This window comes from Equus asinus, chromosome 17, assembly GCF_041296235.1.
Source record: "Equus asinus isolate D_3611 breed Donkey chromosome 17, EquAss-T2T_v2, whole genome shotgun sequence".
Taxonomy (NCBI): domain Eukaryota; kingdom Metazoa; phylum Chordata; class Mammalia; order Perissodactyla; family Equidae; genus Equus; species Equus asinus.
In genome coordinates this window covers 51070734-51091759 of record NC_091806.1, presented here as the reverse complement: position 1 = coordinate 51091759, position 21026 = coordinate 51070734, and the positions used below count along the sequence as shown (strand labels likewise).

Below are 21026 nucleotides of genomic sequence, written 5' to 3'. Positions count from 1 at the left end.
TTGGCCCTCCCAGCGGGAGAATTTAAGACGTTAATGAGAGAAAGTGGCTGTAGGACGCTTGGTGCTGAACCGTTGGCAGGGGTCTTGCTGCAAATACGTGAGTGTCTCTGCGAGACAGCAACGTCTGCCAAACGGGGACATCAGCTTCTGCAAAGCAGAGCACAGAGCTGCCTCTTGTCTGAAAGACGTTTGAGGGACCATGTCTGTTGTTGCCCAGACCCTCCGTAACCCTTTCTGTGCCTGGTTCCTGGTCACAGAACCACGGAGCCAGAGGCCAGAATCTTCCAGTTGCCTCCCACTCCATCTCGTGCGCGGGGTCGCCCTGCGGCCTGGTCACCAGAGCTTTCTGCTTCCCGTAGATGCACAAGCGGGTCTTTAAGGGGATCCCCCCGCAGGTGCAGGGTCGAGTGTGGTCGCTGCTGTTGGGCCTGGAGAAGGTGAAGGCGGAGAATGAAGGCAAATACGAGGTACGGCCCTTCCACACTCGGCAGAGGCAGCGCCCACAGGCCCGGCCTTTCAGGAGCTGGGGGAGCCGGCGGGTGGTCATGCGCCATGGGACCCTCTCACCTGGCCTCAGCTCTTTCCTGGCCCGTACTGGACTCACGGGCCCAGGACACTCCCGCCAGGAAGGCCCTGCCCGTCCCCCCACTGCCTGGGCCTCCATTACCTTCAGCTTGACCCAGTGCAAACACTGGAGCCAGAGACAGACAGACGCCACATGAATCCGACTACGGTCCACAGCCCTGAGTAGGGGACAGTCACACAGCAAAGGACAGAAACCAGGGAAAGAGCAAGGAAGCACACCCACAGGACCCACAAAATGAGGAAAGCAACCAAACCCACGGAAATCACAGACAGGAGTGCCATTGGGTAGAAAGGAAAAACTTAATGGGACCAGGAACTGGTCTTTTCCTGTCCCCCCAGCGGGGACCCAGCACCCGGCTGGTTCCCATGGCTCAGCCCTGTCTCCACCCAAGGGTCCCCCAGGTCACATGGCCCAGGGAGGGGGCTCTGTGCACACTTGATGATGCAAGGCAGCGATGCACCCAGACCGAGTGGGACCGGCCCAGCAAAGCCTGGACAAGAGGAGATGCAGCCCGAGGGGGTGTGATGGGGTCACAGTTCAGCAAGCAGCGGGGAATTATGTGGTGAATATGTCCACAAGTGTGCATCCGCTGATGACTGTGGAACAACAGCCAGCATCGTGCTCAATCGTGAGACCCTCCAAGGGCCCCACAGACCAGGACGAGAGGAGGCTGTAGTTGTCAAGCAGGCAGCGTGTCCCTGTGGTCCCGCAGGAGACGGGGAAGGAGGTGTGGAGAGAAGAGGCGGGATGAGTTTGGCTGTGGAGTCCTGTCCCAGCGGGGGCTGAGCCCAGACCCCTCCCGCCGCCCCGTGCAGGGCGAGGCGAGGCCAGGCCAGCTCCTTCCCGGGAGCGGAGGGGCAGCACTGACATCGCACCCACCTGCTCCCACATCCGGGCCCCCAGGCTCCCTGCACAGCTGCCCAGACTCCCCCGAGCCCCTGACAGCTGAGTCCGCTTCTGAACTCATGACCAGGAGCCCGCCAGATGCAGCCGTATTCGGGTGAAAACCCAGACAAACTGCCCCACAGCTGCCGCTGCCCGTGTGTAGAGACACGAGGGACTCAGCCGAGAGCCCAGTCGGCCACAGGAGAGGGGACTGAAGGAGCAGGTGGTTACTCCGCACAGCACACATGGTTATAGTTTGTATTACACAGTGTGCCATGGACATCAGGGAAACCATCGTCTTATTGACCAGCTACTGTGTAAATGTTCTAAGAAAAATGTCCTGTTCACCATAGCACCAAAACTTTAGACCCAAGGACGTCAAAACTGGGATGACATTATGTAACAGACCATGAGAAGCCCCCCAAAACAGTGTTTTATTTTCTAAAAGACTAACATTAAAGAACTATGTATTCAACTTTAAAATTAGAAAAAAATTAGAAAAAGAATAAAGAAGGAGTTTAAAATTGCAAAATGAAATAGAAGCCCAAAAGATGTAGAAAAGATAAATAAAACCAGGAACTGGTCCTTTGAAAAACCAGTTTTACAGCTAAACTTCTCCTGGGCCTGAGTAAGGGAGAGAGGAGAGGGTGCGGGGCGTTCAGGGAAGCGGGCCTGGCCGCAGGCAGGACAGGCTCAGAGAACTACAGGGAGGGCCGTGCCCGGCTCGGGGCGGCCTTTGAACAGAGGATTTCCTGGCAGCATCGGCCCGTGTGGAGGGAGGAGAGAAGCCTGAGGTGAAGGAGAAGCGGAGCCGAGCTGAGAGCGCCGTCCGTGGAGGCCACTGCTCCCGGTACAGTGGACGCGGCTCCTCGGCCCGGGCTCAGGTCGGGCGAAGGGGACGCTCCATCTTTGTGACGCTTCGGCCCCACTTCAGAGCCTCGTGCAGAGTGCCCGGGGAAGACCTTCCATCCATCGCACACTCGCCGTGGATGCACGAGTCTAGATATGATCCTCGCAGGGGAGACGTACAGGATCTTAAAGGAATGACCCCATGACCCAGGACAGTGCCTTCCAGAGCCAGCCCGTGGGGACCAAACTGCACGTCGACTCGTAAAAGGGGAAAGTCATCCATGACATCAGCGGATTCAGAAAGCCAGTGAATACAATTCAGCAGCCACTTCCCCGTTGGTAAAAATCATGAGAAATAGAAGAATAGAAATAAACCGAGTATTTCTGAAATTGTTGAAGAAAAACCAACAGCAAATATTCTGAGGGGCCGGAAATGCTGGAGCCATTTCCATCCACATCAGAAGAACGAACCGGAGCCATCTGCTGTCACCACTGATTCAGAATTGCTCTGGCAGTTTTAACTCATACAGTCAGACAAGAAAATAAAAAAAACCATCACACAGATGAAGAAGAAACAAAATGACCTTCGCTTGCAGGTGATCTGATCACAGACAGAAACTCAAGACATTCTGCAGACACCTACGAGTCAGAATGAGTAACTGATGTAGAAAGTCGGTGGGTCCAGAGGGAGATGCAGAGGCCAAGTGTTCCCTCCACTTGAGCACAAGGAGCTTTAAAGTGGGAAACACGCAGCTCAGGGAGGCCTGCATGGAACCCCAAGGATGCTTCTCTGCCTCCGCAACCAGGGGGCCGAAAGTGGGGGTGTCAGGGCCATGGGGCTACGCGCCCCCGGGCGGTTTTAAGATCAGGGCGACGGGAGCGGGTGCCACAGATGGGCCTGGAGCCCCCGCAGCCCTCTAGTCACCCAGCGCCCTGGGGGTTGGCCAGGTGGGCTGGTGCTGGATCCCTGTGTGGTGAACAGAATTAGCTAGCGGGTGAAGGTGGAGGGTGCAGAGAGAGTGGCCTCGTCTCGCTGTCCAGCTGCAGAACTCCGGTGGGTGTCAGGGAGCCAAGGCCGAGCCGCCCTCCTGCCTCCCAAGGGTCCTGAGCGGCCAGCGCCCTGGGAGCAGGTTCCGGGGAGCCATCTCCTGGGGGTGAGCTCAGAGCCCAGGCAGGCGCTGTCACCCTGGACGGGCCCCCGTGCAGGGCAGGGAGGAGCGGTCAGGGGCCTGGACCTGCCTATTGGGGTTCTGGGCTTGGAGGAGTCCACGGGCTGACCATCGGGGTTCCCTCCCCAGGGCTGCTGGGCATCACGTGGGCCTCATGGGCGTGGTGGGCACTTGGGACCCTCCCTGGCTTCAGAGATGAGGTTCCTGCGGAAAAACTCAGGTTCCAGCCAGGAGCGCTCGCTCTGCTCAGGGTGCAGTTGGTGGCAGGTAGTGTTTCGTGTCTCTGATGCCGGCTCCTCCTGGTTCCCCCCACAGAGAATGAAGGAGCAGGCGAGGCTGTTTTCTCAGGACATCAAACAGATCAACCAGGATGTGAACCGAACATTCCGAAACCATATCATGTTCTGGAACCGCGATGGCATCAAGTGAGGCCGCTGGGCAGGCAGGGTCCCCGGGGGTACATGGGGGATCCCAGGGGAGATGGGGATCCCAGAAGAGATGCAGGGGTCCTGTGAGGGATGCAGGTCCTGGGGGGATGCAGGGGTTCTGGAAGAACGCGAGGGTCCCGAGGAGAAGGGAGGTGAAAAAAGCAAACAAAATAATGTTGCATGGTGAAAGACGGAACTTTGACGTACACAAACTAAAAAATCAAGAATGAAGATAAAAACTCATCAGACTGTCCCCCTGAAGTATCTGCATTTCATCGCGTGTAGACTTCACCCCAAAATGTTGTTAAACACTGAGGCACCCTGAAGACGTCAGCTTCTTGGCTGACTTCTTAACCACACCTGTTCTGTCGTCGGTGTTTGTCACAGAACCAACCCGATGGCATCAGCACCGCCCCCTGTCGTCCTTTCCTAGGCAGCAAGCCCTGTTCCATGTGCTCGCAGCCTATTCCGTTTACAACACTGTGAGTATCCCGCCCCCAGGCGCAGGGTCCCACACTGTCCTTGCCTCTTAAAATCGAGTGTCTGTGACCAGACAGGAGGCACGCGTCAGGCCTCCAGCTCACAGGGTCACAGAGACGCAGCGAGGGGCTCTCTCCCCTGATGCTGAGGCGGACGGGGCTGGATGCAGACTCCACTTCCAGGACCAGAAGGGGGCCCTCACCCCCGGCGCTGCCCGGCCCACGAGCTCAGTGGGGCTGCCGGACGCCCGTCTCGGTGGGGCTGTGTCACCAGTCAGTGCGGGGCCTCAGGGGCATCGCTGTTGTCGTCACACTTGAGATTTGATCCTGAAGCCACCACATTATTCATCAGAAACCAGCAGGGAGGAAGTTCCCCATCAACCCGACTCCCTAAGAGTGAGGCAGACAGGGAGGCGGCTCCCGGGGCGGCTGCTCCCCTTTCCAGAACTTTCCCTCAAGAACCACCAGCTCAGCCGACTCCACGGGTGGCCCACAGCGGGGTATGGCCCAGCCGCCATCCTGCACCTGGTCAGGCTCCAGCCAGCAGTCGTGGCGGGGTCTCCAGATCTCGCGGGTCCCTGTCACCCTGGTGGGCCTCACGGAGGCACCTCTCCCTCATCTGAGAAAGCGGACCCCAGGGGGACACCCCAGAGCTCGGGCACGGGGCTGCCATGGGGCTGGCGCCGGAGCTGCTGCAGCGGCTCTCCTGGCCAACATCTCGGGGGCCTCACGCCGGCCTCCACTCCCCTCTGGGCCCTGAGAGCCTGGGCCGGGCAGGGGTCTGTCCAGGGGCTCCTAGACGCTGAGATGGGAGCACAGGGAGGGAGAGGCGGCCTCGGGTCATCCTGCCGTGCGGTCTGGCTCTTGTAGGAGGTGGGCTACTGCCAGGGCGTGAGCGAGGTCGCGGCCGTCCTGCTCATGTTCCTGGGTGAGGAGGACGCCTTCTGGGCGCTGGCCCAGCTCATGGTCAGCGAGAGGCACGCCATGCATGGTAGGTGGGCGCTGCGGACCGCTGGACGTGACTTAGAGCCCAGGAGGTCCTGGCAGCCCCAGCAGTGCTGCTGCCCGGGGACCCCTGCCTCATCACCCTGTCCTCTAGGTGAGGGCACCACCTCCCCACGCTGCCCTCTCTGTCCTGTAGCCATGGCCCCCGGCTCTGTCCTCGTCAGATGATTCTTACGTCCCTCCTGCTCTTTCCTCACATCTGCCCCCCGGCCCAGCCGCCCTCCGGGTGCATGGCCAAACGAAGCCCAGATGGCAGCGTCTCCCCCTCCTGCGGGCCCCCAGCCTGACTCCTGAGCCCAGGAGATGGCCGTGCACACCCCATCACCTGCCACGTGGGACCCCCATGCCCCCACTGTGGCCATTGTGGGGAGTGGGGAGCCAAGGGGGGTGCCGGTGTGGGGACATCTGCCTGACCCCCAGCACAGGGCGCCAGCCAAGTGAGCCTCCATGAGGGGGTCTTGTCCCTGGGCCACCCCGGGCCTCAGGGCATCCTGCTCTCTGGTAGAGGGCGTCCAGCCAGCATTCAGAGGCCGTGGGCACAAGTGGGGTCACTGTGGGCGAGAGGAGGCCTTGGGCTCAGCGGGGGCACCTGCCAGCGCCCAACCCTGCTGGGATCCGGCTCTGATTGGCGGGGCCGGGGGCTTCTCAGGCTTCTTCGTTCCGGGGTTCCCGAAACTGCTTAGGTTCCAGGCCCACCATGAGCAGGTCCTCACCAAAGGGCTCCCGAAACTAAAGGAGCACCTGGGGAGTAGGAGCGTCCCGCCTCGTCCTGGGCGCTGGCCCAGGGTGGGGACTGGGGAGGGGCCAGGCCCCTGCTGCCTAGAGAGTTTGGACTCATCCTGCTCGTCCGGTGGCCAGGGGCAGCCGGGGCTGAGCGGGGCTTCGGGAGGAGCATCCACTCAGCCCCCGGGAGCGGCTGCAAAGGCCCCGCATAGGGAGGTTTGTGCGCCAGGAGGGCCCTGAGCCCTCTGCCCTCCCGTAGGACGAGGAGCACATGTGCACCGGCATCTACACCGCCAAGTGCTTCCTGCAATGCTTCATAGACCGGGTGAGGCTGCCAGGGGCCCGTCCCGGGATGCTCCCTGCCCCCGGCGTCGGGGAGGGCTGAGCTCAGCCCAGACAGGCCAGGCCCTGCCGAGTGGCAGATGGGGCCAGGACCCCTCCTGGGGAGCCCAGAGCCTGCTCCAGGATGGACACCTCCGGGCCCCGGGGCCGGGCTGTTTCCACCTGGGCTCTGGAGGGAAGGCTGGGTCAGCCCAGGGTGTGGGCGAGCTCTGGGCCCACATTGCAGACGGAGTGTTGTTCCTTCGTGGTGTGTTCCCTTGGGTGGGGGGCCATCCCTGTTGCCCCCCAGGTCAGCAGTCGTGCAGGCCAGCCCCTTAGGTCCCTGCATGGCCTGGCGGGGAGCACCTTCGTCCAGCAGCCATGTCCCCACCGGGATGAGTCCGCACAGATGAGGAGCTGCGGGACCTTGTCAGACATGGGGACCAGAGGCACAAGGGGTTCTCACCACATGCTGGGACCCCCAGTGGCTCTGCTCAGGATGCCCCCTCACGCCTGTTCTCCCCCACAGACCCCCTTCTCACTCACCCTGAAGCTCTGGGACGCCTACATCCTGAAGGGTGAGCATGTGCTCACGGCCATGGCCGACACCATGCTCAAGGTGCACAGGAGTAAGTGAGTCTGTGCGAGCCCAAGTGCCCGGGGGTGGTGGCCTCTGCTCTGGCCTGGTCAGGGCAGGGCACCCTCTGAGAAGTGGCGGGAATGTGCCTCCTGGGCACAGGGGGACCTGCAGGGGTGGCGCCCAGCAGAACACAGCAGTTGTCCACACAAGGGACCTGGAGTCAGGGTGGGCCCCTGGCCTGACGCGCATCCCCTTGCCTAGAACACCTCCTGAAGCTGCCTCTGGAAGGCCTGCGGGAGTTTCTGCAGGACAGGCTGGGCCAGCCCTGGGCCCTGGAGGATAACGCAATGCTCAGGCACCTCCAGGCCTTGATGGTGGAGCTGCAGAGGATGAAATGTGACCTGCCTTCTCCAGGTGGGTTCACAGGCACCGTCCCCTCCCGACTCTCCCTCTGGGGGCTGTGAAAAGTGGGGAGCCCCCAGGGCCTCCCCCCGTCTCCTCTTCTGCTCTGAGAAGCTTCAGCAGCCAGGCCAGGCCGGCTATGAGGGCAGACGCTGCAGACACAGCATCAGCAGCCTGGACGGTTGTTCTCATTGTCGGGCCAGGGTGGCCATGTGGGGAGCCACGAGGACACCACAGGGCCCCACCCTGCGTGGGCCAGATGGCCTGGTGCAGAAGTTAACCTAGTCTGCTCACTTTCATCCAAACCAGAGGAGTTCCCCACCGTGCCCCTGGGCCTGGAGCGAGCGTCCCCGGAGCCCAGGCCTGTCCTCGCCTCTCCCAGCTGTGAGAAGCTGCCCAGTGAGGCCGGGCTGGCCCTCCCCGCCTACCCGTCGAGCACGAGCGGCCCGGACCCTCGCCCACCCAGGCTGTCCCCGAGGCCGAGGAGCCACAGAATGAGGGGGCCTCCACAGGGCCCACAGCTGCTCACACCTCTCTCGGGGCCCCAGAGGCTCCGGGTCTGTCCTGCCTGCCCCCAGCCCAGGACAGCTCTAGGGATCGGCTGCAGCCACAGCGTTTCACTTCCCTCCCGAACCTCCCAGGGAATCACGAAGCCGCGGACAGGTGGCCCCCAGCCGTGGGCTCTGAGCTGGAACGCTGGGCGTCTCTCCCTTTACTGCCCGCCTGGGCCACCCCCAGGGCCACAGGACAGGCTCAGCCCTGCATCCCCACTGGGGCCCCAGTGACAGGCCCCATCCAGCCTGACGAGGACCAAGCCACAGGGCCCAGGACACCCTTCCTGCCCTGTGACGCCTGCAGCCGATGCCCCTCTCAGGGTGGTGAAGGGCACAGTGGAGATGAAGCCCTGGCAGGGCCCAGCGAGCTGCCCCAGGGCCTCGACTGTCCCCTCCACCCCCTGATCTCCATGTCCACAAGGAAGCTGGAGGCTTGGGTCCCTCTAGAGGGGAGTGTGATGGAGAGGGCGATGGCCCTGAAGCGCCCGGCAGTAAGCAGCAGCGTGCCCCGGGTCGTCATGCTGGCCGTCCTGGAGGACGGTGCCCCCCTCTCATAGAGGGGCCTGGCCTGGCTTGAACCTGGGCTCTGGGAGGGCAGGGGCGCCATGAGTGCTCCCCCAGCCGGGATGAAGACAGTGGTGACTGAGCCCCCCATGTCCCTGGCCTGTCCTGGTCTCTGGCCAAAGCAGGGCCAGGTCTCTCTGAGCAGTGTGTGGTCACCTGGGGCCTGGGCATGCCCCACAGGGCGACGTCGGCGACTAGAGGCAGCTCTAGGAGCATCAGGCCACTCCAGTGAGGGAGTGGCAGGGGCAGGCGGGCCAGTCTCACCCTCCCGCCCCAGAGGTGGCAGGGACAGCCAGACGCTGGGCCCCAAGCGGCCACCTGGCAGTGATGGGGTAGAGCCCCGAGGCCGAGCTGAAGGCGCTGGGCCTGCTCAGAGAACCCGAGAGCTGCTGCTCCAGGACGGACTGGAGGACACTGTGGGAGGCCGGGTCCCTCCCTCTTAAAGTTCAATAAAGCGTTTTCGTGGTTAAAATGCAAGACCAGCCTGTCCTTGCATCGCCCAGAACTCTCTGCAGGATGGACCAGAAGCCCCGCGAGGCAGAGGATGGTGTAGCCCGGGCCCTCCCGACCAGCCTCTGCCAGCTGTCCCCACAGAGGGGCCGCGGGCCAGATGGAGCTGCGGTTCCTGCCGTGCCTGGTGCGAGGCCACATGCACCGCAGCCCTGCAGCCGCGTGGGGGCACTCAGCTTATGCACCTGTGCTGCCCAGTCTCTCGCACCAGCATGTAGATGGCATCCCCATGCCCTGGGAAGAAGGGGCCAGCTCAGAGGCGGACCCGGCCTCAGAGCCCAGCCGGGGAGGAGACCCAGGGACGCCTGCCGCGGGCTCAAGCAGAATCCCAGTCCTTTCCCTACCTCCACCCCCACAAACGGAGCCTGGCCCTGCTCGTCCTGCGGCCCCAGGGCCACCCCGTGGCAAGGTGGCTTGCTCCTCAGCAGCTCCCCCACAGGGCAGGGCAGCCCCCAGGTCTGGCTCTGAGCTTGACCACCCTGTGCCCAGGTCCTGTCTGAACTACTGCCCTTGTCCCCAACAGCCCACTAAGGGATCAGAGCCAACAAGGCCCACAGGGCGCTCTGGGGAAAGGGGACAGGGCCCCAGGGTCACCGCTCCGGCCCGGCTCAGGGCAGCTCTCTCCAGGGACCTCCACCTCCCCCTGGAGGTGCATCAGTCCACACCCTGGCCCTGGCCTCCCTCACTGCCCTGCCATCCGGGGAAACTTACAGCGGGAGGGGCTGGTGGGTCATGGAGGTCCTGGAGGGTCCCAGAGTGTCCCGGAGCTGAAGCGGGAGCCAGAGCCTGAGTGGCTGCCATGTGTTGAGGGAGAGGGGGCAGTGAGCGCTGCTCCCTGGCGGGGGGCGGGGGGGGGGGGGTGTGTGGCTGGGTGGGGCGGGTCCGCGGATAACTGTGGGGTGGAGAACCGGCTCACCTGGCGCGTCTTGGCCTCTTGGCCGACGTCTCGATGTATGGGATGCCATAGCTGCAGGCAAGGTCCTGCGCCTGCTAAGCCTCCACAGTGCGTGCAGCCAGGTCATACTTGTTCCCCACCAGCACCATGGGCATGTCATCCGAGTCCTTCACCTGCTTGATCTGCTCCCTGTGAGGAGAAAGGTGTGAATCAGCCAGCAGGCTGCAGGTTCGGCTGCATCCAGGAGATGCAGATGGAGGACAGGGAGGCCCCTGAGGGCCCACGGGCAGCTCACCTGTACTGGTGGATGTCCTCGAAGGACTTGGTGTTGTTGATGGCAAATACACAGAGGAAGCCCTCCCCAGTGCGCATGTACTGGTCCCGCAGAGCACTGCACTCCTCCTGGCCTGCTGTGTCCAGGATGTCCAGCAGGCACGTCTCCCCATCAATGACCACTTGCTTCCGGTATGAGTCCTATGAGAGGATACTGCTCAGGGACGCCCCGCCTTGGATGGGGAGTTTGCACCACCAGCCCCTCCCTTGCACCTCTCACGGCCCCCCAGGTCCTATGACAAGGGGACTCCCTCCTAGAGCCAGCAATAAACAGAATAGAGAGCCCAGAAATAAACCCATACATATATGGTCAACTAATCTCTGACAAAGACGTCAACAATCCACAATGAGGAAATGATAGTCTCTTCAATAAATAGCATTGGGAAAACCAGATAATCACATGCAGAGTAATGAAACTGGACCCTTATCTTACACCATTTACACCATAAATCAACTCAAATTCATTAAAGACCTAAATGTAAGACCTGAAACAATAAAACGCCTAGAAGAAAACACAGGGGAAAACCTCCTTGACCTGGGTCTTGGAAATGACTTTACGGACGTGACACCAAAATCAAAAATCAACCAGTGGGGTCACATCAAACCAAACATTTTCTGCACAGCAGAGGAAACCATCAGTAGAGAGAGAAGGCAACCTGCAGAATAGGAGAAAATGTTTGCAAACCACATACAGTCGTGGCCACATCACAACATTTCAGTCAAGAAAGATGGTCTCATCAGATTAGCACGATAGAGCTGAGGTGTGTAGTTGGCTGTACCATCTAGGATTGTGTAAGTGCACTCTGTGATGTCTGTACAATGATGAAATTGCCTAATAGTACATTTCTCAGAACATGTCCCTGTCGTTAAGTGACGCATGACTGTGTCCAATAGAGATTAATATCCAAACTATATAAGGAACTAATACAACTCAATAGCAAAAAAGAAAACCCAAATAACCCAACTAAAAAATGGGCAGGAGATCTGAATAGACATTTTTCAAAAAAGGCCTACAAATGGCCAACAGGTATATGAAAAAGTGTCCAATATCACTAATCATCAGGGAAATGCAAATCAAAACCACCATGAGATATCACCTCACACCTGTCAGAATGGCTGTCATCAAAAAGACAAGAAATAACAAGTGTTGGTGAGGATGTGGAGAAAGGGGAACCCTTGTGTGCTGTTGGTGGGAGTGTAAACGGGTGCGGCCACTGTGGAAAACAATATGGAGATTCCTCAAAAAATTAGAAATAGAACTACCATATGATCCAGCAATCCCACTTCTGCATATGTATACAAATGAAATCATCTTGAAGAGTTATCTGTACCCCGTGTTCCTTACAGCATCATTCACAGCAGGCAACGTATGGAAACAACCTGAGTGTCCATCAACAACTGAGTAGATAAAGAAGATGTGGTCTATATATGCAATGGAATATTGTTCAGCCTAAAAGATAAGGAAATCCTTTGCAACGACATGAATGGACCTCGAGGGCATTATGCCAAGTGAAATAAGCCAGACACAGAAAGACAAACACTGCATGGTATCACTTATATGTGGAATCTAAAAAAGTCTAACTCATAGTTACAAAGAATACCATGGTGGTTGCCAGGGGCTTGGGTGTGGGGAAATGGAGAGATTCTGGTTAAAGGTACGAACATGCAGTTATAAGATAAATAAGTTGCAAGGATGTCATGTGCAGCCTGGTGACTCTAGCTAACAATACTATACCAAATACTTGAACTTTGCTAAGAGAATAGAGCTTAAGTGTCCTCACCACAAATAAAGGGTCACTATGTGGGTGATGGAGGTGTTAATTACCTTGATCACTGCAACCATTTAATAATGTGTATATATATCAAAAAATCACTTTGTACAACCTAAATATATACAATTTCTGTTTATCCATCACACCTCAGCAAAGCTGGAAAAAGTATGCAAAACTGGAACCTCATTAGTCACCTTTGGAGGATATTGGGAATCAATTCATTATTTTGAAAATAAGTAAATAAGTAAAAGAATCACACATTTATCCTATTTTTGATACACAAACTCTCTGATCGTAATCAAATAACGAGAGCACACGTTCCAGCTTATAAATGAAGAGAAGTCGTAGGATTAGATACTCACCATTCTGTAACACTAATGAAAGAACAGGTCCAGGAGACGATAATGACTCATTCCACGTCAAATTTACTGAATGCGACCAAATCAGTGCTTAGAGGAAAATCTATAACCTTCAGTGAATATGTTAGAGTGAAAGAGATAGGCTTGAGACCATTGAGCTAAAAACCCGTCTGTGGCACCGACAGAGTTGCACATGGAGCGCTGAGCTGGGGCATCGCAGACACCCTATCTGTCCTCTCTTGGGACCCAAGTCAGAGGTTAGATGGTAGGTGGCCCTTCCCCAGCGTCCCTCGCAGCCGGGCATGGCTGTGTGGTTTGCTTGAGCAGAAGCTGTTATCAGAAGTGGAAAGACAGTCAGACTGCCCAGATCGTGTACCGCTGGCCAAGGGCTCAGAGAGCTATGCTGCCTCTGTGCCAGTGGTTGTGGTTGCATTTCGCAAAGCGTTATAAGAAAGAGGTTATCTCGAAGAACTGGCTGGTTTGCGAGCCAGAAGGAAAGGTGTAGAGAAATCCAGAAATTTGGGGAGATACAGAATTCTCAACCCCAAGTGGTAAACACTAACATTTAGAAGGTCTTCGAGCAGCACAGGATGATTAAAACTCAGAGTAAGGAGTGCCTACTCTAAGTGGGCACCACAGCGTGGTTTCACAAGGTGGGCCCCACCTACCTGCAGGGAATTGACAGTCCTCCCCAGATAAGCAGCTGAAATGAAGCATGTATTCCTCGCGAGAGCTCACGACTCTCAGAGGAGCTGACGTTCACAAAGTGCACGAAAGAGTGCCAGTCTGCAGAAAGTGCTCTGAGTGTGGCGGTGGCCGTGAAGGTGGTAAAAATTAGATCCCAAATATGTTTCAAAGACAGAATCAACAGGAGCTGGTGGCACAGAAAGGAAACCAGGAGCCGGTTCTGTCCTGTCCATCCCCTGGTCACCCCCCGTTAGAGGAGTGGTTCCTTGATGACACCGAAATGTCTTCAAGAACTGACACTCGTGCCGACGCGCCCCTTCAGCATCCATCCCCGCCCTGCCCAGCTTCTCCAGGTCCAGTCGAGGCAGGGGCTGGTTATCTGAGGGTGCATGTCCCAGTCTCAGGGGCAGGGAAGGGCGGTCATGTACTGAAAACACCCACAGATGAGCTGACTGCTTCTAAAACGATTCCCTACTCCAACAGCACACCTGCCTGACAACACAACTTATCCCCCATCCCTGCCACGTCTCTGTGGATCCAGCTGTCAAATGCAGCTGAATGTGTAGAAAAGGGAGCTGCTGCCTCACACAGCACACAAAACGGGCTTGAGATCCATCACAGAACAGAACACAAAAACAAAGACTCTAACGCTTCCAGAAGAAAACCTGGGAGATTGTCCAGAGAGATCAGACAAAAGCATGAACCATCAACGATAAAAATGTTTAATGGGACTCCACGAAAATGAAGAACGTTTCCCCATCAAAAGATACTGTCGAGATAATGAAGCAAACCAAATACCGGGAGAAAATTTGTATCTATATCTCTCAAAGTGCTTTACTAGCCACAATTTATGAAGAACTCCAATAAACCAATAACGAAAACAATAAAAATAGACAAAAAATTTGAACATTTTTACCAAGAAAGATAGATAAATGGCCAATAATCACATGAAAAGACACTCAACTTTGGTCAACAGAGAAATGCAAATCTAGGTCGACATGAGACACCATTTCACACCAGTGAGGATAACTGAAATTTTAAAAAGCTGCCAGCAGCAAATATTAAGAGCGATGTGGAGCAGACGGTGCTCTCAGACACGGCCGGCAGGAGCTGAAAACAGCATAAGCATGTTGGGAACTGTCAGTTTCTCATAAAGTTAAGCATCCGCTACCCCGTGGCCCAGCGAGCCCACACTCAGATATTTAGCCAAAAGGAATGAAATGTGTTCACAAAAAGACGTGTACAAGAATGTTCACAGGTGTCTTATCATCACAGTCTCAAACTGCAGACACCCCAAAGATCTACGAACAAGAGAAGAGGGACACGCTGGGGTGTATCTTACATGGAACCCCACTCAGTGATGAAACAAAGAATCCATTATTGATACACGGAAGAAGATGCTGAGCGAAAGAAGCAGGAATGTGTACTTCATGAAGGGGCAAAACCAGTCAGAAGAGGGGGCTGTGGCATGGGGGGGGTGACAGGAGGGGGCAGGCGGACGCTCAAGATGATGGAAATGCTCCATCACGATGGGACCATTGGCTGCGTCAGTTCACAGTGAGCAAAACTCACAGGGCCACATATTCACTGCACGTGCGTTTCACTGGATGTAAATTTCACCTCAACAGAAATACTAAAATTGGTTTTCTAGAAAATGTGTCCATAGAAAGGATGGCTAGTCAAATTGTGGCCGGTTCACTCGTTGAACTATTTTTATAGCCTTTGAAGAAAATACCTTTGAGCTTTCAGTGGAGTTGTGGGGTCTTCACAAAGACCAACTGAGGAAAACTAAAAACCTCGGGAAGAGTGACGTAACCCGTGAATGTGGGCCACACGGGGAGAACACGGGGTCTGTCTCACATCTGGGGGAATAAGCTAAGCGGACAGAGGGGCTGAGCAAAGAAGAAAAAGAAAAATATGCGACTGTGCTAAAAGCTGAATGCTTCCAAATTTTACAAATTTAACCAAATATTTATAGGCAGTTTTGGGTAGTGAAACTATAAAGCGTCTTATCTTTCTTCCTGATACTTTTATTTACAAAAATGACCACCACTTGATTTTTAAGTAGGGGAACAAGAACTGTGGTCCCTTGGGGCCAGAGGATCCACATCACGGGGCAGAAACAGGTCAAGGATGGTGGCCCCCCAGCCAGCGGGCGAGGACCGGCTCCTGGGGCCCCTGTGGAGGGAGCTCGGTCTATCTTTGCAAAGAAAAGCACCGTAAGGAAGAGGCCAAAGCTAGAAAACAAAGAAAGTGGACCTTGGCTTGAGCTCTTGAGAACTCGTGGGACTGCAAAGAGTTTAAAAGTAACAGTTGTCCACAAGAAATAGCAAAAATACATGAAAGGAAGTGGCCATGTGTTGAGTACAGACACCTGGAAGGGAAATAAAGGCTCCGGGCCCAGGAGGCTCCACACCTGACCCTCCCTTCTCTACCTGCTCCTCTGACCTGCTCCATCCTCGACCCCCAGAACCATGGGCTTCTATGGCTGTTCCGGAGGCTGTGGCTCCAGCTGTGGGGGCTGTGGCTCCAGCTGCTGTGTGCCCGTGTGCTGCTGTGTGCCAGCCTGTTCCTGCTCCAGCTGTGGCAAAGGGGACCTGTGGCTCATGTGGGGGTTCCCAGGGGACCTGTGGCTCGTGTGGGGGCTCTCAGTCCAGCTGCTGTGTCCCTGTTTGCTGCCAGTGCAAGACCTGAGGCTGTGGCCACAGACCCCAGTAATTCCCCACTTTCAGATTTCTCTGGATTGTCCCCGGCTGCGTGTCATAGCCTCAAAGCTGTAATGTCATCGTAGCCTCCAGAATTTTCTTTCCCTGTCTCCTGAGCTGGGAATTCAGCAAGGCTATGGATGGAGGCAGACAGAGGGGGCATGAAGCTCAGGCCCATCACCCCTGACGGAAAGCCCACATCCCCTCCAGCACCACCTGTGGGGGAGTCTCCTGCTCTCACTCACCGCACCCCCCCAGCTTCAGAGCACCTCACTTCACTCCCCTGACTCCCCCTCAAGGGGCCTCCTGCCCCGTCCAGCTCTTCAGTCACTCCAACTCTTTTTCTTTGCATATTTTGGTCCAAACCAGGCATTGTGAAATTCTTCAGCAAACACATTCCCTCTGCACGAGACACATCCTCAAGGGAATTTTTTCCAGCACCTGCCTGGTGAGTGAGACCCACATCTCTGCCTCCCGGAGCATTGTGCTCCAGTGCACTCACTCACTCATTCCGGCACTGACAGAGACCCACTATGCGCAGGCCCATGCTCCACTCTTGGTAACAGAGTCCCTGCAGAGGAGGGAGTGCACGGCCACAGGGCAGCACGAAGGGTACTCGTGGAGAGAAGTCCAGGCCGGCTAGAGGAGAGGAGGAGCTCCCAGTTGAGGCAGGGTGGGGAGGAGCGGAGGGGAGAGGGTTTTGTCAGGTAAAGAGTTGGGCGGAGGCCTGTGGGGCGCAGGGGAGAGCACGTCTAAGGACGAGGAAATGCTCCATGCCACGCGCAATTAGTACCAGATGCTGTGTGACCTCTGGCAAGTAACTTGCCCTCTGGGTGCCTCCCTTCCCTCCTCTGAAAAGTGAGGATATGTGGGTACCCACCACACAGCGTTGTGGTGAAGACTGTCTGATCCATGCCAGGTGCTCAGTGTGAAGCCGGACACATGGCACTGTGAACATCATGGCTGGAGGGAGGTGGCGAGCAGAGGGAAGAGCCATCGAGGGCCGTGCTGGGCACTCACTACAGAGGAGCTTGACGTTTCCACTGAAAGCAAAAAAACAGGGAGTACCTGGAATTTCTGGAAGTTCATCTGGGAGGTGGGGGTCATTGAAAGCCCAAACTCACGCGATGGAACAGACAGATAATGAGGGAGCTGACCGCACGGGCTGGCATTTGGTCAGATGAAGGCAGGATAGGGTGAGGATGGGACTTGGGGTGACTGAGTGGAAGGTGCTGGTCATGGAACACTCGGTGCTAATGTAACCATCAGAGACCAGTTCCCACTCGCCCGATTGTATCCAATTGTATCAATAACAATGTCACGATGAGCAAAAACTGCTGGAGCACAAGCTGAAGGAAACCTTGTCCTCAGACGGCCTCGAGACAACTAGGAACCAAAAGTTCCCCAACTGGGGAGCTCAATGTGATGAGAAGGCAGCCCGGGGAACCTAATGAGAAGCGAGGGGCCCCCCGATCTGTAGCACAGCCGACTTACAAGATCCTTACTCTCCCACCAACCAATCAGATTCTCCCAAACTAGTGTCTGCATAACCGCTCCCACTTCAGCTCCGGGAGACAGATTTGAGCTCTACCTCCTGTCTCCCTGCTGGTCGGCCATGCAGTAAAGCTCTTTCTTCTCCCCAAAGCCGGTGCCACAGTATTGGCTTCTGTGCGCATGGGGCAGTGGATCCTTGCTCTGTAACAATAAGAGGAGGTGTATCGGTTTTCAATTGCTGTGTAACAAACCGCCACAAATGCAGGCTTGAAGCAACACACGTTGCCCATCTTGCAGCCTCTGCAGGTCTGCAGTCCGGGCACAGCAAAGCCGAGTTCTCTCCTCAGGTGTCACAAGTCTGCAGTCTACGTGGCAGCTGCACTTGGTTCTCTGCTGGGACTCAGGGCCCTCTCCCAAGCCTGTTCACAGAGTTTGAAGAATTAAGTTCCTGTGATTGCAGGATCGAGGTCCCCATTTTCTTGTGAGCTATCCGCCAGTGACCTTTCTCAGCAGCTGGAGGCCACCCACAATTCCTCGATGTGTGACCCCCATGGACTGTCCACAACATGGCTGTTGATTCCTTCTAGGCCCGAGGGACTGCATCTCTCTGACTTCTGTCTCCAGCATCTAAACTCCTTTTTTGTTTTGTTTTTCTGAGGAAGATTAGCCCTGAGCTAACATCTGCCACCAATCCTCCTCTTTTTGCTGAGGAAGACCGGCCCTGAGCTAACATCCGTGCCCATCTTCCTCTATTGTATATGAGGCTTGGTGAGCAGTGTGTAGGTCTGTGGCCAGGATCCAAACCAGCAAACACCGAGCCACCGAAGTAGAGCGTGCGAACTTCACCATCACGCCACTGGTCCAGGCTCTAGACTCCTTTTTTAAGAGCTCACTTGATTTAGGCCAGGACCATCCAGGATAATCTCCTTTTTGATGCAACTCAACTGATTAGGAGCCTTAATTACACCTGCAAACATTCCTTTTGCTGGATAGCAGAACAAATCACAGGAGTGACAGCTCATTGTAATCAGGTTCCACCCGGGCTCACAGGGAGGGTCCATAAGGACGAGGGTCATTTTGCACTTCTGCCTGTCACAGGAGGAAAGACCAGTTCGGAGGGGTGAGGAAAGGTCACATTCACAGTCTCCATAGGACGTCAAAGTGGAGGCGTCCAAGGGACGGTCAGAGGTGAGGCCTGGAGGTTGGGGTCATCACACAGATCCAGATGCTACCAACACAGGCAGTGGCCACAGGGGACCCACAAGGTTTTCTGAATGTTGATCAGCAGAATCACTGCTGGCCTAGACTGAAGGGAATCGAACAGGATGTAGTAAGAGGCTGTGGGACTTCCAAAATTCTCCCGCGGGAAACAGGCTGACAGGGCCACTCGGCTGTGTTCCTTCCATTTCCCCCTTTTGGAAGGAGAATGTCCATAACTGTTAACTTATGCCGGTCCCACCATTGTACTTTGGAAGCAGATAATTTATTTTCTAGTTTCACTGGCCCACAGATGAAGAGGAGATTTGCCCCAGGATGGATCCTACCCGAATATCACCCCTACTTGATTCAGATGATTTTGCTGAAGAGATCTGAGACTTTTGAGCTGATGAGGTGGAGATGAAATGTCAGACTTGACATGATGCTGTAATGGGCGGGGAAGTTGGGGGATGTGGGGACGGGGTGAGTGTCTTGTGCACGTGGGACCAATGTGAGTCTTTGGAGGCCAGATGACAGACTGTAGTGGGCTGAATGGTGGACCCCCCAAATCTATGTTTGTCTCCAAATCCCCAGAATCTATGAATATTACCTTATATGACAAAAGAGTGAATGTTTCCTTATTTTGAAAAAGGATCTTTACAGATATAATTAAATGAATGATCTTGAGATGGGAACACTCTCCAGATCAGCCACGTGAGCTCTCAATGCCGTCACATGAGTCCTCGTAAGAGAGGCAGAGACAGACAGAAGCGGAGGAGGCAGAGTCTGGAGTGAGGGGTCACAGGCCACAGAAGCTACCATGAGCTGGAAGAGACAAAGGATAGGTTCTCCCCGGGAGGCTCCGGGCGGAGTGTGGTCCTGTCGACACCTCAATTTTGGACTCCCGGCCTCCAGAACTGTCAGAGGATAAATTCTGTTGTTCTAAGCCATGAGCTTGACGTCATTTGTTACAGCAGCCACGTGAACGTGACATGTGCGTGTTATGGGTCCACGGCCCAGCTCTCGGGTCTGGCTGGTACACCTGGTGTGGGGTCTTTCCTGTTCCCACCAGAGCGGTCTGCTGTCTGATAGAAACGTTCCATGTGTGCGATTTCCGTAAGATAACTGCTGGCCCCGTGTCGCTACTGTGTACCTGACACGGGCTGGTGCCCTAAGGAACGGAAGCATTTACTTCATCCAATTCTTATCAGTTTGAGTTTAAACAGCCCCACGTGGTGAGTGGTGGCCACGGAGGGCAGCGCAGAAGGGTCCTGCTCTTCAGCCGTGAACCTCACCCCCAGCGCAGCGAGCTCAGGAGGAAGCCGGGCAGCGAGCCTCAAATCTGGATGCCCAGGAGCAGCCTCAGTCCACACAGCTGCAGTCAGGGGTACACTGCGCTGGTCCATGAGGAACAGGGATGCATGGGGCGGAGCATTCACCGCTCCATGCCTGGCTCAGGATCTCGTGGGCGTCCTTTGCATTGCTTGTGACTCTGAAATTTAAAAAAAATACTTTCTGTGTTCTGTCTGTCGCCTCAGACTCCAGACTCTCCAAGGGCCCCAAGACCCCTGAAGAGGGGTTGCACCCCTCCTGTCCTCCTGGCCCTGCCCCAGGGTGGGTGCCGCACTGCACGGGCTGGTCGGGAGTGCACTGCATGTGGTCGCATTGTGACGTGAACGAGTAAAGGGAGCCCAGGGCAAGGAGGGAACAGAAGGAAGAGTCATTGTGAGACAGTATTTTGGGGGGCGGATGTTTATTTAAGGAACTCACAAGTCAGAGGGAGCATGTCACAGGAGATGGCCAAGTGGAGATGCCTTAAGGCAGGGCCAACTTTTGGTGGCAAAGAGGTACACATTCCAGGGGAAGTCCCCAGGGTTTAGGGGACCCCACTGTCTGCTGGTCCTCTGGACTTGACTCCAACTGTAGTCAGAAGGCAGACAGGCAAGGAGAGGAGGTCTGGGGATGGAGTATCTTCAGAAGAGGGGAGGGGTCAGGAGACCGTCATGTTCACAAGAGTCCAGATCAAACCAGAGCCCAGGATGGGGGTGCAGGAGTCGAGGCCCAGCAGAGACTGCAGAGAGTGACATCGAGGAACAAGCATGATTCCTGAGAGCAGGAAAGAGGGACCTGATTCCACCATGTGAAATGTGTCTGTCTTCTACACCAGCAGGACTGGATGCTCCTCCATCTGGAGACCCAGCTCTCACAAACCGGAAGACGAGGGCTCCAGAGGTGAGCTTCAAGGAGGACGTGGAAAGGAGCTGATTCAATGAAACCACAAGACTACGGGCTTCACCAAACATTGAGAAACCGAAGGTCTGGGTTCAGAGCCTCAGATCTTGCACTGGCAGCAAATGGGGACACAGCAGCTGGACTGGGAGCAGCAGGGCTTGCAGCAGCTGGACTGGGAGCAGCAGGGTTTGCAGCAGCTACACTGGGAGCAGCAGGGCTTGCAGCAGCTGGACTGGGAGCAGCAGGGCTTGCAGCAGCTACACTGGGAGCAGCAAATAGGGACAAAACAGCTGGACT

At 56.0% G+C, this 21026-nt stretch overlaps 1 protein-coding gene and 1 pseudogene across 19 annotated transcripts in view; one reads left to right on the top strand and one right to left on the bottom strand.

Annotated features, from left to right (window-relative positions):
* Positions 1 to 9020, top strand: part of LOC106825305 (USP6 N-terminal-like protein) — a 28554-nt gene extending 19534 nt beyond the window's left edge. For 9 of the 19 annotated variants that reach the window (XM_044749744.2, XM_070488536.1, XM_070488535.1 and 6 more), the window contains 6 exons: positions 360 to 467; positions 3805 to 3914; positions 4351 to 4399; positions 6975 to 7074; positions 7287 to 7439; positions 7737 to 9020. In XM_044749744.2, coding sequence (XP_044605679.2) covers positions 360 to 467; positions 3805 to 3914; positions 4351 to 4399; positions 6975 to 7074; positions 7287 to 7439; positions 7737 to 8212 — 996 coding nt within the window. In that variant the 3' untranslated portion in view covers positions 8213 to 9020. Of the gene's footprint in view, positions 1 to 359; positions 468 to 3804; positions 3915 to 4350; positions 4400 to 5266; positions 5388 to 6446; positions 7157 to 7286; positions 7440 to 7736 lie in introns of those variants that run through there. The other 10 variants (XM_070488542.1, XM_070488541.1, XM_044749756.2 and 7 more) reach the window with 6 other exon arrangements.
* Positions 290 to 20502, bottom strand: LOC106825304 (GTPase HRas-like; annotated as a pseudogene).
* Positions 20503 to 21026: the final 524 nt, after the last annotated feature.